The sequence below is a fragment of the Petaurus breviceps genome, unplaced genomic scaffold (genome assembly GCF_028583685.1).
Source record: "Petaurus breviceps papuanus isolate PSGF00001 unplaced genomic scaffold, PetGlider_PUasm1.0 175, whole genome shotgun sequence".
NCBI classification, from domain to species: Eukaryota; Metazoa; Chordata; class Mammalia; order Diprotodontia; family Petauridae; genus Petaurus; species Petaurus breviceps.
Window position 1 is genome coordinate 21,969,840 of NW_027185764.1, and position 18,735 is coordinate 21,988,574.

General features: G+C 38.4%; 1 protein-coding gene across 6 annotated transcripts in view; it reads right to left on the reverse strand.

Moving 5' to 3' along the window:
* The window catches only part of TRRAP (transformation/transcription domain associated protein), a 175,007-nt gene that overhangs the window by 62,407 nt on the left and 93,865 nt on the right, over positions 1-18,735 (reverse strand). For all 6 annotated transcript variants that reach the window (XM_069084881.1, XM_069084880.1, XM_069084877.1 and 3 more), the window contains exons 55-56: positions 16,937-17,049; positions 13,390-13,525 (exon numbers count right to left, since the gene is read on the reverse strand). In XM_069084881.1, the coding sequence (XP_068940982.1) occupies positions 13,390-13,525; positions 16,937-17,049 (249 nt within the window). The remainder of the gene's footprint in view (positions 1-13,389; positions 13,526-16,936; positions 17,050-18,735) is intronic.

The window sequence follows — 18,735 nt, forward strand, 5'->3', positions numbered from 1 at the left end:
AAGGAGACAGTCACCAAACCTGAGATGGGCTTGACAGGCCCAAATCTTAGAGAATACACAGTCTTGAGGAAAGAAAGGAAAGCAACAAATAATATGTCTGCCAGGTGCTTCTGTAAATTGCCTACATTTTGGTAAACAAGAAAAAGTAACAAGTAATCTGTAATAAACTTATTTCTGATAAATAAGGAAAATAACTGAAATAGGCTTCTGTATTGGGTAAAAGGATTGTAAGGACACACCTTCCCACCAATGGGAATGAATGTCCAGTTACTGGGGAAGGGATTTGGGGTTTTTTGGGGGGGTTGTCCTGGAATTGTTTGTATAAGGGTATATAACTGCTTGCTTGATTTCTGTACTTTGTCTCCCTACACCAGTGCATGTTCTGGGTAGGTGATGCCCAAGTCTCGCGAAACTTGTTTAGAAATAAATAGCTTCTGTTTCTACCTGGAGAAACCTCTGAGTTTTATTTGAGTAAGGGTCTTTATCCCACACAATAGCCTTCTCCAGTCTGCCAAAGGGGTGTCTCTTCACATGGAAACAGTACAAAATCTCCTACATTAGAATGTGAGCTCCTTGAGAAGGGGGATTGTTTTGGCCTTTCTTTTCTTCCCCTAGCACTCAGCACAGTGCCAGGCACATAGTAAACTCTTAAATAAAGTATCTGCTAATCGACTTGTTGACTATAGTAACATGCTTCATGAACATAAAAATGGGTTTATCAATTCACGTAATTCCTTCAATTTTAATTGAGGGCAAAGCTTCCCTAGCCATTACACACTTTAATTATTCAATTAAGCTAGGATGCAAGGGAAAGAAGTCATCTTTAAGAACTGTCTTAATAAGGCTATGGATATTGGTAATATTTTAAATTATAATAATGTAATTATAATAGTTAATGATTTCATAATTTACACTCTAAAAATGAGCAACTTGGCAGGAAAATTTTTTACAAGTTTTTCTCATAATGGCCTCTTTTCTCAAATACATAGAGAACTGAGTTAAATCTACAAGAACATGAGTCATTCCCCACTTGATATATGGTCAAAGGAAATGAACAGACAATTTTCAGAAGAAGAAATCAAATCTATCTATAATCATATGAAAAAATGCTCGATCATTACTGATTAGAAAAATACAAATTAAAACAATTCTGAGGTACCACCTCACACCTATCAGATTTGTTAATATGACAAAAGGAAAATGACAAATGTTGAAGGGGATGTGGGAAAAATAGGGACACTAATCCATTGCTGGTGGAGTTGTGAACTGATTCAACCAGTCTGGAAAGCAATTCAGAACTATTCCCAAAAAACTGTGTATCTTCCTTGACCCAGCAATATCACTAGTAGGTCTGTATGCCAAAGAGATTTTTAAAAAAAGGAAAAAGACTTTTTTGTTTAAAAATATTTATAGCAGCTCTTTTGTGGAGGCAAAGAAGTGGAAATCAAGGGTGTATGGGTCAGAAGACCACTCACCCAAAATGACTCAGAGACTTCTCAAGGTAGAAGCAAAAACTTTATTATTATCTTTCTCGCGAAAGGGAGTCCCCAAATCCAACTAAAAAGTCAGAAGAAGGGAGGAGAGCACTACAGAAGGTAAAAGCAAGATTATATAGCCCTAAGGTGGGAATTCCACACCTTCTCCACTGTCCCATCTTACCATTGGTTGGTAAGGCAAGCTCACAGTCTTCTTATTAATGCCAACTGATCGGTGCAAAGCCCTCTCCATTCATTAACCTAATTATTACTAATGAGGCTCTAATTTTGTTAGATAACATACATAATACATGAGGTCCACTAAGCAAGCGCAGTAACTTCAGAATACTGAACCCCCTTCAGTCCAACCTAGATGTGTCCTTATCTGGGCCTAAGTGTCCCAAGACTGCTGTCTGCTTTTTGATTGGTCAAATCCACCTACATTATTTAATTTTTAGTATTATCTAGGAGTTCTCTGGAACTCAACTTGTTCCCAAGGCTACTGTCTGGTACTTTTTATCAGTAGTCCTATTTCAGCAATTCTTGCAATTCTACAGAAACTCAACCCTTTGCTACCTCTCACACTACCATTCCTTTCCCCAAACTAGAAACACCTCTAATTTGGTCTCCATAGTTAATCCAATCAATTGTATTAATACTCAATAGCTCTTACATTACCTTGAAATACACAATGACCTACATATATACTGGGAAACGATACTGAACTTAGTTACAAAATATAAGGAAGTAATAAGAATGTATATAGGATGTTCAGAATGGGGAAACTTCACTGCAAGGTATCCCTCACAAGGGGATGTTCATCAATTGCAGAATGGTTGAACAAGTTACGGTATATGATTGTACTATTACTACTATACTGAGCTATAAGAAATGATGAGCAAGATGATTTCAGAAAAACTGAAAAGACTTACAAGAACGGAAAGGGAACAAAACTGGGAGAACAGTGTATACTACACAAGGATCAAGTAAGAATGACTTTGTTACTCTCTCTCAGACAATTCTGAAGGACTTATGATGAAAAATGCTATCCCCTCCAGAGAAAGAACTGATCAAGTCTGAATACAGACTGAAACATACTTTTTTTCTTACTTTCTTTTATTTTTCTTTGGTTTGGGTGTTTTTTTGTTTCGGGATGGGTTTTTTTTTGGGGGGGGGTCTGTGTTTTCTTTCACAACATGGTTAATATGGAAATATGTTTTACGTGACTCTACAAGTGTAGTCTGTATCAATGTTTGCCTCTTCAAAGTGGGTAGAGGGGAGGAAGAGAATTTGGAACTCAAAATTTTAAAAAACAAATGTTAAAAATCATTTTTACATGAAATTTTTAAAAATATATGCATTTTTTAAAAAAATGAGCAGTTTTTATTCCCTGGAATTACTAAAGATGAAGAAAAAAATGCTAGAAATAATTTGACCAGTCTTTACCTTATCAATGTTATAGCAATGAAAGGAAAAGTAAAGTTTTCTTTTAGGTGTTGGTCTGCTACGGACCAAACTTAATTATGCCTATCTAAATATAAATATATCTAAAGGAATATGACAGCATTAAAAGGTTTGTCCTAGGGTCAAAGTTATTCCCAGATGGTTTCTTTTTTTCTCTAGCTTTACTATTGACCTTGTTTCTATATTGTCATTTCCCTGCCAGAGTTCAGGTCAAAGTTCAGGACCCAGTCTCATTATTCAACTCTCTGTCCATCAACAAATAATTATTTTATAAATGCTTTGGATATTAATCTTATAGTGCATCCAAATATAATTATAGCATATATAATGATAAATCAAAAGAGTATTTTTTTTAAACCAAACGACTCTACATGACACAAGAAATGGTAAAGACAATCATTAGATCAATATTTTCCTTTAAAATTGCACCTAGATTGATAATATTAACAGGCCAATTGCTGGGAGGCAAAAACAGAAATCTTCATATCATAATGGCATTCCTCAAAATTAGGCAAAAAAAGTGCCTTATGTTTAACTTTTTATATAACAATATCTGGAAAGACAGATAACTTTAGATGAACCAATGATCAGACAGGATTCTAGACAACTCATGATGAAAAAAGCTACCTACCTCCTTATTGAAAGATGATGGATTCAAGATGCAAAAAAAGACATTTGTACATCATGAAACATACTACCTAAACTCTTGACAGAGAGGCAATGGAATCATACAGATTAAGAGAATTTGGGGGGGACATATTCAATTCAGGTATTTTTTTTTGCTTAACTACATTTCTCCTAAGGGTTTTTTTTCTTTCTCAATGGGGAAGAGGGAGGAGAAGAATAGGAGCAAAAAGGATTCTCATTAATTCAACAAAATAAAATAAAAATCTGGGTGATTAAATTCAGAAGTATTTTTTGTTTGGGTTTTTTTTTTTGGGGGGGGGAGGCAGAAGGAGTAATGAGCTCTGTTTTAGATAAGTTAGGTTTGAAATGTAAAAAGAACATACAGTTCTGAATGTCCTACAGGCCTAAGGTGATACAAAGCAGCATTAAGATAATTAAGCCCATAAAGTAGCTGAGATCACTAAATCAGAGACTTACAGAAAGAGGTCTCAGGAAAGAGCATTGGGGAACACTGACAGTGAATGTTTGAGATATGGTCAAAGAACTACCAAAAGAAATTAAGTCATGGTAAGACTGGTAGAAGAACAACAAAAAAAGAGTTAATCACAAAAACCCAGACAGGATAAAGCAGAGGAGGAGTGGCAAATAAAAAGGTCAAGAGATGAGGATTGGGAAGAAGCCATTAGAGTTAGCAATTAAGAAATCAATGGAGAAACTAGTGGAGGGGGGGGGGGGGGGTTAAGAGTCAGGGAGATCTGAAATCCAATCCTGCCTCAGGCACTTAGTAAACTGTGTGACCCTGGGAAAGTCTTTGTTTCTTTTCCTCCCTCCTCCAATCTCCACCTTCCTTTCCTTCCTCCTATTAGAATGTAAGATCCTTGAGGGCAGCAACTGTCTTTCTTTTTACTTATATTTGTAGTCCCAGCTCTTAGTAAGTGCCTGGCATACAGTAAGTGCTTAATATATGCTTGCTGACTGACATCATCATTTGTAATTTTGGGAGGAACAGTTTCAGTTGAATGAGGTCAGAGTCTGACTGCAGGGTTTAAAAGAGGTGAGAAGAGAAGGGAGACACCAATTACAGATGGTTTGATCAAGAAATTTAGCTTGGAAGACAAAGAGATATAGAGCAATAACTGGTATGATAGAATCTCATGAAGGTTTTATTCTTGTTTCTTTAAAGAATGGGAACCTTGGACATATTTTTAGGCAAAATGAAAGGTGTCAGGAGACAAGAAGACTCTGAAGATTAGGGAGTAAAATAATGCTGGGAGCAATATTCTGGTAGAGAAGAGATGGATCGAGGATGCACGGAGAAGAGTTGGCCCTGGCAAACAGACGGGGCTCCTCATATGAAATTAGGAGGAAGGGTGAAGTGAGAGCTCTTGGCAAATGGCCAAGGCAGAGGAAAAAGGGGAAGGCAAGGAAGGGAGATCAGAAGCTAACTATGAATCCCAAATCTAGATTTCTATGCATATCTCTTAAGCTCTAGGACTCCAATACTCAGCAACACAGTGGAAAGAGAACCAGGCCTGGAGTCAGAAAGACCTGAATTCAAGTTGTGACCGCAAACACTCTGAGGTCACTGTGTGAAAATGGGTAAATCGCTTAACGTGTTTGCATCAGTTTCCTCAGCTATAAAATGGGGATAATAACAGCACCTAACTCACAAAACTCTAGTAAGGATCAAATGAGATGATACTTCTAAGTGCTTACACAGCTCCTGGCACAAGTTCCTCCCTCCCTCCAGCTCTGCCCAGAACTATCATTGACAATTTATGTTTAAAAATAACGTGACATGAACCTCCTTCTGACTTCATTTTTTTCAGTAGTACCACCATAACCTAGTCTCCACTGTCTGATACTTTCATTTTTATATTCGACTCTCTCCCCTTTCTTTATATCCAGGCAGTTACCACATTCTACAGAACCTCCACATCTCCTGCATGTGCCTGCTCTTCTGTTCCCATTATCATCCCTCTGGTACAGACCCGTCTGGATCACTGCAGCAGCTTCCTGACAAGTTTCCCCCACATCCTTTCCTTCAGTCCAATCTTCACGTATGGTAAACTCTGTGTATTTATCACTTCTCTGTTCAAAAATCTTCAGTGTCTCTTTATCAATAGGAGTCCATATTCCTTGGCTTGGCACTCTGGGCTCTCTATGCTCTGGGGCCACTCTACTTTCTCTGTCGTCTCATACTACTCCCCAACACCTAGATTATGCTTCATTTATTGAATATGCTCCCACATCTTTGCTCATACTATTGCTGTGCCTTAAATATCTATTTTTCTTTCTTCTTTTCATCTACTGAATGGTGAACCACACTTAAAAGCCCAGCTCATGTGCTTTAAAAGCAGTGGTTCTCCAAGTATGGACAAAGGAGCCCTCTGATCCCTAGGATTTTTTTGGGGGGGGGGGGGGGAGGTGGGAGGAGAACGGAGTAATCTGTGAGGTCAAAACTATTTTCTTAAATAATATTTTATTTTCCTGTTAAAATAGTCTTCTCTTTTCCAACTAAATATCTGATAGAGGCCAGATTTTTTTCATAAACACTTCAACCAAAACAACTTATTACAAAAGACAGAATGCAGAAGCAGATGAGATCAAATATATGATTTATTCCTGACCTTCATCATGCATATGAAGTTCTGAGTATTCTGACAAAATACTTTTCTTAGTGACAAATATTTGTAAGGTCTATCAATGTCATTACCTTGATCAAAAAAATCTTCAATGTCTACCAATGTCATTACCTTGATCAAAAGAATCTTCAATGGCTCCCCACTGCCTACTGAATAAAATATAAATACCAGTTTGTCATTCAAGACCTTCTATAATTTGACTCTAATCTACCTTTTCTAGTCTTAAATCATGGTAGGCAAATTGGCTTGTCTATCCTCCCCTGCCTCTGAGCTTTCCCCACATTATCTATCATGAATAGATTTCCCTCTTAGGTGAGGAAGGAGTACATTCAAGGCCATAAGTGACAGCCACTTTAAAGGTGCAAAAAGAAAAAAAGACAGAGTTGTGTGTAAGAAAAGCAAAATAGTCTGGATGGACTGATGAAAGTAGAACTGATGAAAGAAAATGATGCATAATAATATTGAAAAAGTAGTTTGGAGCCAGAGGGTTTAAAGAATTTTTAAGTTAGTCAGAGGAGCTTATCTCTCATCCCAGCAGCAACAGGGAGGGAATCACTGAAGTTTACTGAGTAGAGGAGTAGTGTTGTTAGATTTGCGCTTTAGAAAATTTAGGCAAGAAAGCCCATTGGGAACTTATGGCAATAATCCAGGTGAGGGGAGACAGTACTTGAACTTGATGTTTAACTAAGTATCTACAGATAAAGAGATATTAGGAAAGAAGTGACAAAAATCTGTCAACAGATGGATAAAAAGTATGAGGAAGAGTGTGGAATTAAAGATGAAGACAAGATTGAGAGAGCCTGGGTGCCTAGAAGGATAATGATACTTTCAGAAAAGACTGGAGCATTTGGAAGGAATAAGGAGGGGTTTATGGGAAGGATGAGTTCAATTTTGGACATGTTGATTTTGAGATGTCTATTGGCCATCAAATTTGAACTAATGGGAGATGCAGAATTAGAACTCAGCAGAGATTAGGACTGGACATATACACAGACACAGACAGATAGGCAGACACACACACACACACACACACACACACACAGATATAAGAGCCATGTGCATTGAGATTATAATTGGATCCACAGAAGCTGATGAGGTCACCAAATGAAAGAGGGAGAAGAAAGTACAGGTCAGAATCCTGGAGTAAATCCAGTTAGGGTATACAATATGGATAATGAACTGTCAATGGAGGCTGAGATGGAGCAGTAATAGAACCAGGAGAGACAGCAGTGTCACAAAAACCCAGAGAGAAAAGAGTATCCACAAGTTGGTCAGCAGCATCCAATGCTACAGAGTGGTGAAGAAGGATGAGGGTTAAGAAAGGTCCTAAGAGATGGCAATCAAGACCTCACCACTGAATCTGGAGAGAGAAGTTTCAGCTGAATAATGAGGCTGGAAGCCAGACTGCAAAGAGCTGAGAAGTGAATGAAAGAAGGGAAAGTGGGGGCATTCCGGCTGTGAAAGAAAAGAAAAGGGAAATACAGAACAACAGTTTGAGGGGGTGGCTGGATATAATCTGCTTTTCCCAAGACTGGGAAAGGAAGACTTGGGAATATATAAGCAACAAGAAGAAAAGGAGAAACTGAATACTGGGATGTGGTGGATGATTCTGGGGGACAATCTCATGGAAAAAACAACAGGGAATGAAATCAAGGGTCTATGAAGAAGGATTTGGCTCTGAGAAGGGTCATCTCTTCATCAGAAACTAGAATAAAAGAAGAGAGAAGGGATGATTCTGAGATTTGATATGTGGAAAAAAGGGAGCTCACTGTGAATGGTCTATTTTCTCAACAAAGGATGAAATAAGGTTCTCACCTAAGGGAGAAGGGGGGAAGAGAAAAGTTTTAAAAATTCTCTGTGGGAGGGGGCAGTCAGGTGGCACAGTGAATAGAACACCAGCCCTGGAGTCAGGAGGACCTGAGTTCAAATCCGGCCTCAGACACTTAACACAAAAACTAGCTGTGTGACCTTGGGCAAGTCACAACCCCAATTGCCCTCCAAAAAGCAAAAAAGAAAAAAAATTTAAACTAGAAAGAGGAAAAAGAACTATATATAAAACTTCTCTGTGGGGCTCATGAATATAATTAAAAGCAAATGAACGTGACAGAGAATATACTGAGCACAACAGGCTATTAGTACATGCTAGATGCCTATTCAAAACCATTTCTAGCCCAACTGAGAGAATAAACAAGTTTAAAGTAGTTATTCTCCTCTAATGGATAACAATTGCCTCGTAAGTCCCAAAATATCGAGTGAAGAAGATGAATTATTTTAAATCTGGATGTACTGCACTTCAAGACAGGAATCAAATCAAAACAATCTACCCAATTCTGGGAAAAAATCTGTATCCCTAAGTGTATGGGTGGTAGTAGCAATTATTAGTTACGACTAGATGTCATCAAACTCCCTATGATAGTGCAACTGGCACTATCACAATAATGGATGCATAAAATATCATGGCATTTTCTTTATATATGAGGAAGATGGTGGCTAACAGTCAACTGAAAAGAAAAAAATATGAAAATGGTCAAATATTTTCTTTACTTTGCTCTGGAAAATATCAAATGACACATTCAGAAAAGTCCTTATGAATAAGGAAATTTTGGAAACAGTAAGTACTAACTCCTTTATGTATTGCTATTCTAGATTCTGCTCCCACCCCTCAAAACCCCAGCACCTGCAACCTTGTGGGCCTATGTGTGTCTTCTGCTTTTTCTCAATTGTAACTCAAGATAAAATCAATTATTGCATTTGTGCACAGAATAGGCACACAGAAAATGCACTGGTTTATACTCACTGATGGTACATCAGATAGAAGTTATCTGAAGAATGTAATTTTGTCTCCTGAGACTTAGAAGTGTTGCTCACAAATAAATTACAGAATTAGCACTTCCCTTGTAAAGTAGACAAAAGTTTATTCCCTTGTAAAACTAGGAGATGTTTGCTAAATGTTACAAGAATTGGGACATTCTTTTTCCTAAAAATCTCTAAACCCCAAACTAGTACTTCTTCAGCTGTTAAGTGATTTCAACTGGAAACACATAATATACTAAAAATAAAGGTAATCTATAAAGCAAACATTATTTGGTGTGATTAAATGATCAAAATCCCTTCAAAGACAGTACAACAACCCAAATGCATGAATTTAACATTATGGAAAAATATGCATAAATCATAATGAACATTTACCTGCCTGGTAGGTGGCAGGTTTTTTTTTTTTTCTCTCTGTATAAATACTCCTGATGAAACAGCAACAGCTTCAGGATACTAGCTCACTCATCAACCATTTTTATGAAACTAAGAGAGACAGAAGGTTGTTTTGTGACGGTGTGCTCAGTCCACACTATCTCACTACTTATTTAAGAGCCTGTAGTCTTGGTGTCAACACTGCACATTTTAGTTAATTGCCTAAATAAACTTCACTGTGAAACACTCATGTCTGAAGTTACTAGCATGATTACCAGTCTAAGCCCAGAATGAGGTCATTGAAGTTTCTTAAATCACTCTTTATGCATGGTAAATAAAACTTCAAATCACTGCTTAGTCATGTCTCTCTTGCCCTTTTTCATTAGCAATGTGCAATTGAGAAGATAACTGATAGCATCCAATAACTATCTATAATCAATTACATTTTTGGGGGGAAATCAATGTTTAATTATCTCTTTGAATTACGTCCTCTATCTTAAACTGTTCAGTCATATTTTCCCGCCATAAAACTTGAGCACTTCAACTTTTTTTAATGTTCTTTGCTCAGCAGCAATGAAATCAAAGGATTGGCCATGTTTTAGGAGACTGCCAGTGCTACCATCTTAATTAAGAGTTAATACCTTTAAGGTTCTGACCTCCGGCTGATCCACTACATGCATGCTGCCGCCCCAAAGCAAAGAGAAACCTATCATTTTTAACCCCTAACATATTAAAAAAAAAAAACCACTTAATTTTCATGCCTAATAAGTATGATGACCATCAAAAAAAAAAAAACCTAACCAAACCTGAAAGAGAATTCTAACAGATTTGTCCAGGAGTTCCAATAAAAAATAAACATTATTGCTTTGTGAAAATTCTTCTGAGCAATGAGAAAAAGTTTAAATATATTACTGTTGCAGTTCCTCATTTACTTCATCCCATAATTATTTCTATTCTACATAATTTACTTTCCCAAAGCTAAGTGTATTAATATAATTCATATTCATTTTTACTTTGAAGGTGCAGATCTGCTCTTAATTTTTCCCACATGTAACAGTTAAAAGAACCATAAACCTCTTGTTTCTCACACTTCTTCAGATTTTTTAGCCAGGTAATTATCAACTACTTTATAATTTTGATTCTTAGGAAAGGATTAGACAATCAGGTGGGAAAATAATTCTCACTCCTTAAAAAATGCATTTCCTTTCGACAACCAAAATGCCTGGTTATGTTCTAAGTCCATGTAGAACTTCAGAGAGGCATTTTGGGCTTTTGCTGATATCATCAGTAATGGGCAGTAGAACAAAACAATGCCTTGCAGAATTACAGTCATAAGGGTCCTAAGAAGTTATCTAGTGCAAGCCCCAATCAAACCATGAAACTCTGGTTACATCATCTCTGACACGGTTAGCTAATGTCTGTTTAAAGGAACTTACAACCTTCTAACAGTTCTTTTTCTTTTGGGACAGCTTTTAAGTGTAGGGAAGATTCTCATTACATTGAGCTGAAATTGATGTCTCCATATCTTCTACCACACTGTACAGTTCTATCTTCTAAGGTTAAGCAGAACATGACTAATTTTCCTTTCAAATAATACACCTTCAAATATTTGTATATCATAATGTGGTTCCCATCCTTCTCTATTGATCCCTAATTTCTTCAACCAATTCTCATACAGAATGGTTCTGAGTCCTTTAACTATCTGGATCCATCCCTTCTGTATGTACTGCAGCATTATAATGTAGCTCAAAAACACAGTACCCAGAATTGGACATTAGCTTTATAGTAAAATGCAGAAAGATAGAAAACTTGTCTTCCTGACTCTGAACTCTGGACTCTAAGCCTGCATTAGCTTCTTTGGCTTCCACATGCCACTGTGGGTTCACACTGAATTCTCTCACTGGCTAATAAGATGTAGAAGCAATTTCAAATGAACTGACTTCTAAAAACTTCTTCCAAAGGTAATATAGTTGATTTTCTTAACCTAAGTGAAAGATGTCATGTTTATCCCCTACTAAGTTTCATCCTGTTATATTCTGCACCACATTCTACTTTAGCCAGATCTTTCTTGAATCTGATGCATTATCTCTCCCTTCCAACTAATAGCCATCCACAAATGTGGATTTTTTTTCAAAGTGCTGAATAGTATAAGGTCAAGACAAAGCTGGGTGGCATACTAATAGAGACTTCAAATCAATCAGAACCAATATTAAGCACTTATTTTTGACAAGCACTACAAAATACAATGCCTGGCAAATAAGCACTAAATATCCAAAGACAAAAAATGGAAAAAGTTCTAGACCTCACAAGGAGCAAATAGTGGAAAGGAAAACCTCAATAAACAAAATAAGAACAAAGTAATTTTGAGATAGAGGTACTATCAGCTGAAGGGAGGGGGAATGTCTTCAAGTAGGAGGTGGTACTTGAACTGAGCTCTGAAGGAAATCAAGAATGCCTAAAAGCAGTGTGTTCCAGGCATGGGAGGGAGACAGTCTGCCCCTATAATTGTACAAATGAGGAAAATACAGACTGAGAAGGTTAAGTGCCCTGTGTGAGGAACAGTTAGGAAGCTAGTACCGGTGGACCATGGAGTACAATGAAGGCAATACTGTGAAAGACTAGAAAGGTAGGAATGAGTCAGATTGTGAAGAACTTTAAATGCCCCTAAAGCTAACCAAGAAGACACTGGTGTTTACTGAATAAGAGAATGATATAGTCTGATATATACTTTGGAAAATACAATCTGACACCTAAAAGGAGGATGGATTAGAGTGCAGAGAGACCTGATGTAGAAAAAATGATAAAAGCCTGGGTGACTGTGTTAATAGAGAGAAAATGCAAAATATGATTTTGCAAAAAACAGTATCTGGCAAGTGACTTTATGTGGGGTAAGCAAAAGAGAAGTCAAGAATGATACCAAGACTGCAAATCTGGGTGACTGAAAGGATGGATATTCTTCCCCCCAAAAGTATTAAGCAAGTTCAGAAGAGAAGGCAGCAGAGCGATTAAGTGAGGGTGTGCAGATAGAAACAAGTTCCATTTTGAACATCTTGAGTCTGAGATGCTTCTGGGATATCCAAGTCTAAACATTCAACAGTAGGTGGATGATACAGGACTGGAGTTCAAGGAGAACAGCTCTGAGAGCTATCTTGTGTAGTGATGATAATTAAAACCACAGGGAGCTGATGCAGTCACCAAGATTAAGTGTTGAAGAAGAAAAAAAAAAAGGAGAGCAAGCCCAAAACAGAGTTTTGTGCAACAACCACAGATAGGGGATATGGTATTGTTAATGATCCTGCAAAGGAGATTAAGAAAGGGTAGATAGCAAGGAATGGACAGGAGATGGCAGTGTCACAAAAATCCAGAGTATCCAGGAGAGCGTATGCAATGCCAAATGCTTCAAGAAGAATGAATACTGAGAAAAGGCCAAGGTCTGTGGTGACAACAGAGAGAGGAACATCAAGTGAATGATGAGGTTTGAAACCAGATTACAAAAACTGAGAAGTGAGAGCAAAGAAAATAAATAGAGGTAACAAGTATTAACAGCTTTTTCTAGGAATTTGGATGAGAAACAGAATATAGGACAACAGGTTAAGAAAATAAGAGTCTCCCCCCATCCTGGGATTGATGTGTTTGGAAGCAGCAAAGAAGTTGTCAGTACAATGGGAGACTCAAGACTGGAGAGAATATATGATTGTGGTTGACAATCATTGACAGTTCAGTCAATAAACCGATTATGAACCCACCCAACTATACTATCATCTAGTTTACAAAACTTGCCATCCTGTTCACAATGACACCTCAAAAGATTTTGCCAGATAGCTCATTAAAACCCCGAGATGTCAGCTGTATTTTCGAATATAGTAATTTCATCCAAAAAAAGGAAACCATGTAACCATGACATAACTCCTTCTCAATGAATCTACAGGATCAAAGTGAATAGCTTTTTTTTATCTTTTAAAGAGAGACAAAGGCAAGCAAGAACAGCTCACCTGAACCAATGCTTCCTTCATTGCAGTCCAATTAGATACTCTCCAAGCACACTCCAGAACAAGATAAGGATTTATATGCCCTTTTGACTGGCCATATTCCGTCAAAGCTTCCCACTGGTTCAACTCTTTAGAGCAGCTACAAAAAAAAAAAAAATTCAATGATTCTATTAATCTCACAGACCAATTCAATCAACGTCAAGAAAAAATTATTTTGAAGCATTTCATACTTTCCAAAGCTAGGAGGGAAGATGGGGGAGAGGCGGGAGGGATGAGCAGTAGAGGAGAGAAACACTACAAAAACAAATAGGTGTTCTTTATTAGAGTTAAGCACCCACAAACCAGAAATAAATTTTTCACCTTTTGAAAGTGAATCTCCGTCCCATAGGTAATTAACTACATTACACCCTGAAACAGTTATGAACAAACTTTCAGTTATAATTTGAATTGTCTATATCACAAATATCCATGGAAAGCTTCTACCAATTATCCAAAAGGTAATTAGGCTGAATTTAGGGAGTTCCTCCCCATGTCCCCTTTTATAGTCCATTTCAAGGAGCAGCCAGTCCCATTTAGAATTTTAAAATTTCATTTCAAATCTTTCCTAATTATGCCCACCAGGACTTCTAGATACCCAATACCCAGCAATACTACTTGCCAAGGGGTGGGGCAGAACCTACTACTGCCCTGCCTTCTCTCTATCTACTGATACTTTGCCTGGACTCAATTCCCTATAATGGAGAGAATAATCCAATTACCTCTTACTCTGCCCAAACTAGGGATTCTGAACCCTGGCTACTGAAGAGCAAACACATAAACTCCTAAACTCAGCTACCTGCTCCCTCATTCCCATTCACCTCAACCCTATGGTTACGGTGCTCTCCTCCAGACATACCCACCTGACCTTCCCACTGAGATCTGAGGATTTCCCCCTCCATAATTAACACACTTCTTTTCAATCTGTTATAGCTGATAGTAAGCCAGCTTGAGCCCAGATAACCTGGACTAAAGTTGTACCTCTGACACAAACTAGTCAGAAGCCATAGCCAAGTCACTCAACCCTCGACAACTCTGTGACTTTAAGTTTCAGAGATGCCATCCACTTGCACTGGCAGAGGGGTTTCCTTACCCAGGAGTTCCATATCCCAGTGAAATCTCAGATTCAGTTCCCATCCCTTCCTTTCTCTTGCTCCTTCTACATTCTGGCATTCACTGAAATGTGCCCCACCCCCACATGACACTGGATCCATAGCCATGGTGTCTGGGGCTTCTTGTGCTTTTTCTCATACTCACTCACATATGCTGATGGGGGAAATCAGAATATTAACTATTTGTTGTCACCACCTCCAGACCCTCTCCCTACTTCCATCACTCAGAAATTTCTCTGCCTCTCCCTCTTTAAGGTTAATACTGTTTCAATTTATCACTCAATTCAGAACCTACTTATTATCTAATGGCCACCCCCCAATCTCATTAAGTACAGTGACTAGTTGTATCACCAAGGCAATATTCACAGCACTGACAGCCACAAAATATAACAGACTCTACGTATAGAAGACAGAAGCAAAACATTTGTTCAGATACCAGAAAACTGAATCCCAACACCAGAAAACCTAATCCATCATAACAACAAAGAAGTTAATACACCTTATCACTGCAGGAAGCAATAGCATCCCAAAGTTTTCCCCTTGCTTGGACCCTCCCACAAACAACTCACGATCCTGGCTATTTCCTTGCCTGCCTCCTCTCCTTCTTCCATTGTAACTGCTCTGACTCATTTCCTGCTCTAACTTGTTCACCTAACTCCTCTCACCACAGGCTCCATGTGATTACATTCAGTCTATTTATTAAGGGGGAAGGTAGATCTTCAAATTTCCTTAGGCCTACTAAAGGGCAAGGAAGATCCTCAAATTCCCAGTACCATTACACTAGCTCAGGGTCTCCCTCTCCACTCCAGCTCCTATTCTCATACTATGAGACTTCAACTTACATCGAGTTTCCCAGTTCCTCATTCTATTCAGTTCAAGACTCTACCTCATTTACACCCAGAAAATGGTCATAACCTTGACCCTGCCATCACCAGAAGACTTCAATTTCCATGTTTAAGAACTCCCAAATCCCTTTATCCACTGGTAACATTTTATCTTTCCTTCTTATCTTACCACACAACCCTATTCTTCATGTTCATCTTGACCTACAGTATATATAGTTTCCATAGTTTTCCAAGCTATCACCCCTGCTCTGGCTACATCTACTCTCTTCCCAATCTCTACCTCTTAATGAACAGTTAACTCTATACCATCTAATTCTCTTAAATATCATGCACTCTTGTCCTACAGCTAAACATGACCTGCTAGACCTCAACCTTAGATAATATCCACCACTGTCCTTTATTCCCACTAAATAGAGCTGAAAGGAGTCATGAAACCACAACAAACAATCAGATCTACTTAACCAAACTGATCCTCTATCACAGAGAGGGAGAACAGCACAGCAGCTATTCCAAAACTTCTCTACTCAAGCATCCCACTGCCACTCCCTTCGCCACTCTCTCAGTTGAAGACTTGAACTCATATAGAAAAACAAAAATCTGAGGCTATGTGCTAAAACTGGAGCGCTCCCTCTTTTTCATTTTTCATCTCACACCCCTCTGACATCCCCCTACTATCTCCTCCTTCACTTCAGTGTAAGATGATAAGGTAACCTTCCTCTCTGCCAAGGTTAATGCCTTTACATGATCTCTTGATCTCATCCTGTTTTCTCCAGCAGACTATTATAATCTCTATACTCTCATTAATCTTCAGTCTCTCCCTATCTACTGCTTCCTTCCTTGCTGCCTATAAATATGCCCAATTCTTCACCATTCTTAAAAAATCCTCACTAGCCCCTACCATACCCACTAGTTCTTAATCCAAATCTCATGTCTTTCTCTACTAAACTCAAAAAAGCCATCTCCTAACAACTGGCCCCCCCAAAAAAAATCTCAATAAGCTCCCTATTACTTTTAAGATCAAATATAAACTCTTCTGTTTACCAGGCATAGCACTTCATAATTTGTTTCCTTCCTCTATTTCCCATGGTCATGCAGATCACGCCTCCTTGACACACTCTACAATACAACCACACCAGCTTCCTTGCTGTTTCTCACAAGGGACATTCCCATTTCCTAGGACTTTGCACTGACTGCCATCCAGGTTTGAAATGCTTTTCCCTCCTCTACTCAGAATCCCTGGCTTCCTTTCAAGACCCACCTCAAATATGACCTTCTACAAAAGGCTTTCTCAGGTCCTCCAGTTCCACATATACTTCCCTATGGCTATTTTCCAGCTATTCTGCCTATACCATCTATATATTTATATACAAGTCATTTCCTCTATAAGAACAGTAAACTCCTTGAGGACAAACCTTGTTTTTGCTTTTTTTTTCTATGTTTAGTGCTCATTACAGAGCCTTTCACACAGTAATAATGCTTTGTGATTGACTGATATGATCTCAAACTAGTATTTTTAAGGAATGTAATCGCTGAATGACAGAAATCTCAGAGGCTTACCGAATCCAGTGGTCTTCCCAAAGCTGATATTCTGGGAAGATAGCAGGAGATGCATTATTCCTCTCATGTTCTTTTTTGGCCTTTTCCATTGCTTTTTCATATGATTCTTGTGCCTTAAAAAAAAAAGTTCCTAACAGTTTTAGTATCTGACCTAATTCCAACCATGATTTGAATAAGAGTGGAAAGACTTTTCAACTTCAGTCAACTCAATTATTCTTAAACAACAAAAACATGACTTCCCTCCTTCCTCTCATTAATCTACGGCCTCTCTTTTCTATTCACTATTCATAGATAGCCTCCAAAAGAATATAAAAATGGTCAGGGAGAGAGCAAGGGTGTTTAATTTTTAACTGGAACACAAGGGAAAACAAAGATAAATTATTAAAATTCTCTGTTTTATTACAATGAAAGAAGGCAGAATTTCCTAAGCAAATTCCTTGCATTGCTATATTAAGGCATCTTGAGCACTTTGGGGGAAAATTTTCTTGATACTGCTCTCTCCTAGTTCTTTTCCTACCCTGTCTGATCACTTCTTTTCTGTCTTCTTTGCTGGATATTCATCCACATCACACCTGCAAAGAGTAGGGGTCCCCAAGACTTTGTCCTTTACCCACCCCCACCCCCTCTATATTGTTTCACTTCCATGGTTTCAATTATCTCTATTTAGATGAATTTCAGATCTACTCTGTCCAGCCCCAACACCTCTCCTGTCCTCCAATATCATATCTACAACTGTTTTTTTAAAAGCTTGAGCTATAGCCCTGTAGACATCTTAAACTAAACCATGTCCAGAACTGAATTTTTATCTTTCCCAAAAAATTCTCTCTCCCTCCTCTGTGCTCCAAACTTCCCTATTAATGCTGAAAGTACCACCATCCTCCCAGTCACCCAGGCTCACAACGTGCCATTCTCAACTCCTCTCTTTCACCCCCCATATCCAATCTGCTACCAACTCCTGTCGATTCAACCTTTGTAACATCTCTCATAAATTCCCCACTTCTCTGTTCTGACACTGCCACTGCCCTGGTGCAGACCCCTACCACTTCACACCTGGACTGTTGCAATGGACCACTGGCTGGGCTTCCTGTCTTCGGTCCCTCTTCCCACTACAAGACATCCTCCTATAAGGTGTCAAACTGACCTTTCTGAAATGCACGTCTTGACCATATTGCCTCTCTATTCAACAAACTCCAGTGGCTCTCTATCACCTCCATGACCAAATATAAAAGCAACATTGGGTTTTTAAAGCCCTTCATAATCCAGCGCCTACATACTACCTTTCTTATTACCCTATTTTCCCAACCTATACCTTATTCATCTCCCTCCCCACCATATATTCTGTGATCCAATAAAACTGGCCTCCTTGCTATTTCTTGCACAGAAAAAAACACCTCCTGACTCTAAGTGCTTTCATGCCTGTCCCTTCCCTGGAACACGATCCCTCTTCATCTATGCCTCCTAGCTACCCTCAAGTCTCAGCCTTCTTAGTCCTCCTTAACCTTAGTGTCTTCCCTCTGAGATCACCTTCAATTGATTCTCTGTATATCTGGTTTGTACACAGTTATATGCATGTTGACTCCCCCATTAGACTGGGAGAAGGCACTGTTTAGTGTTTTGTTTTTGTCTTTATTTCTATCCCCAGCACTTAGCAAGTGCCTGGCATATAATAAGTAGTCGATAAATGCTAAGTGAGCACACAATTGCACATCTGGACTATATTATAATAGCTCTGACCTCAAGCCTTAGGCAGGTAAATATAAATATGCAAGTAAAAATAAAACCAAAATGTAGTCCAAATG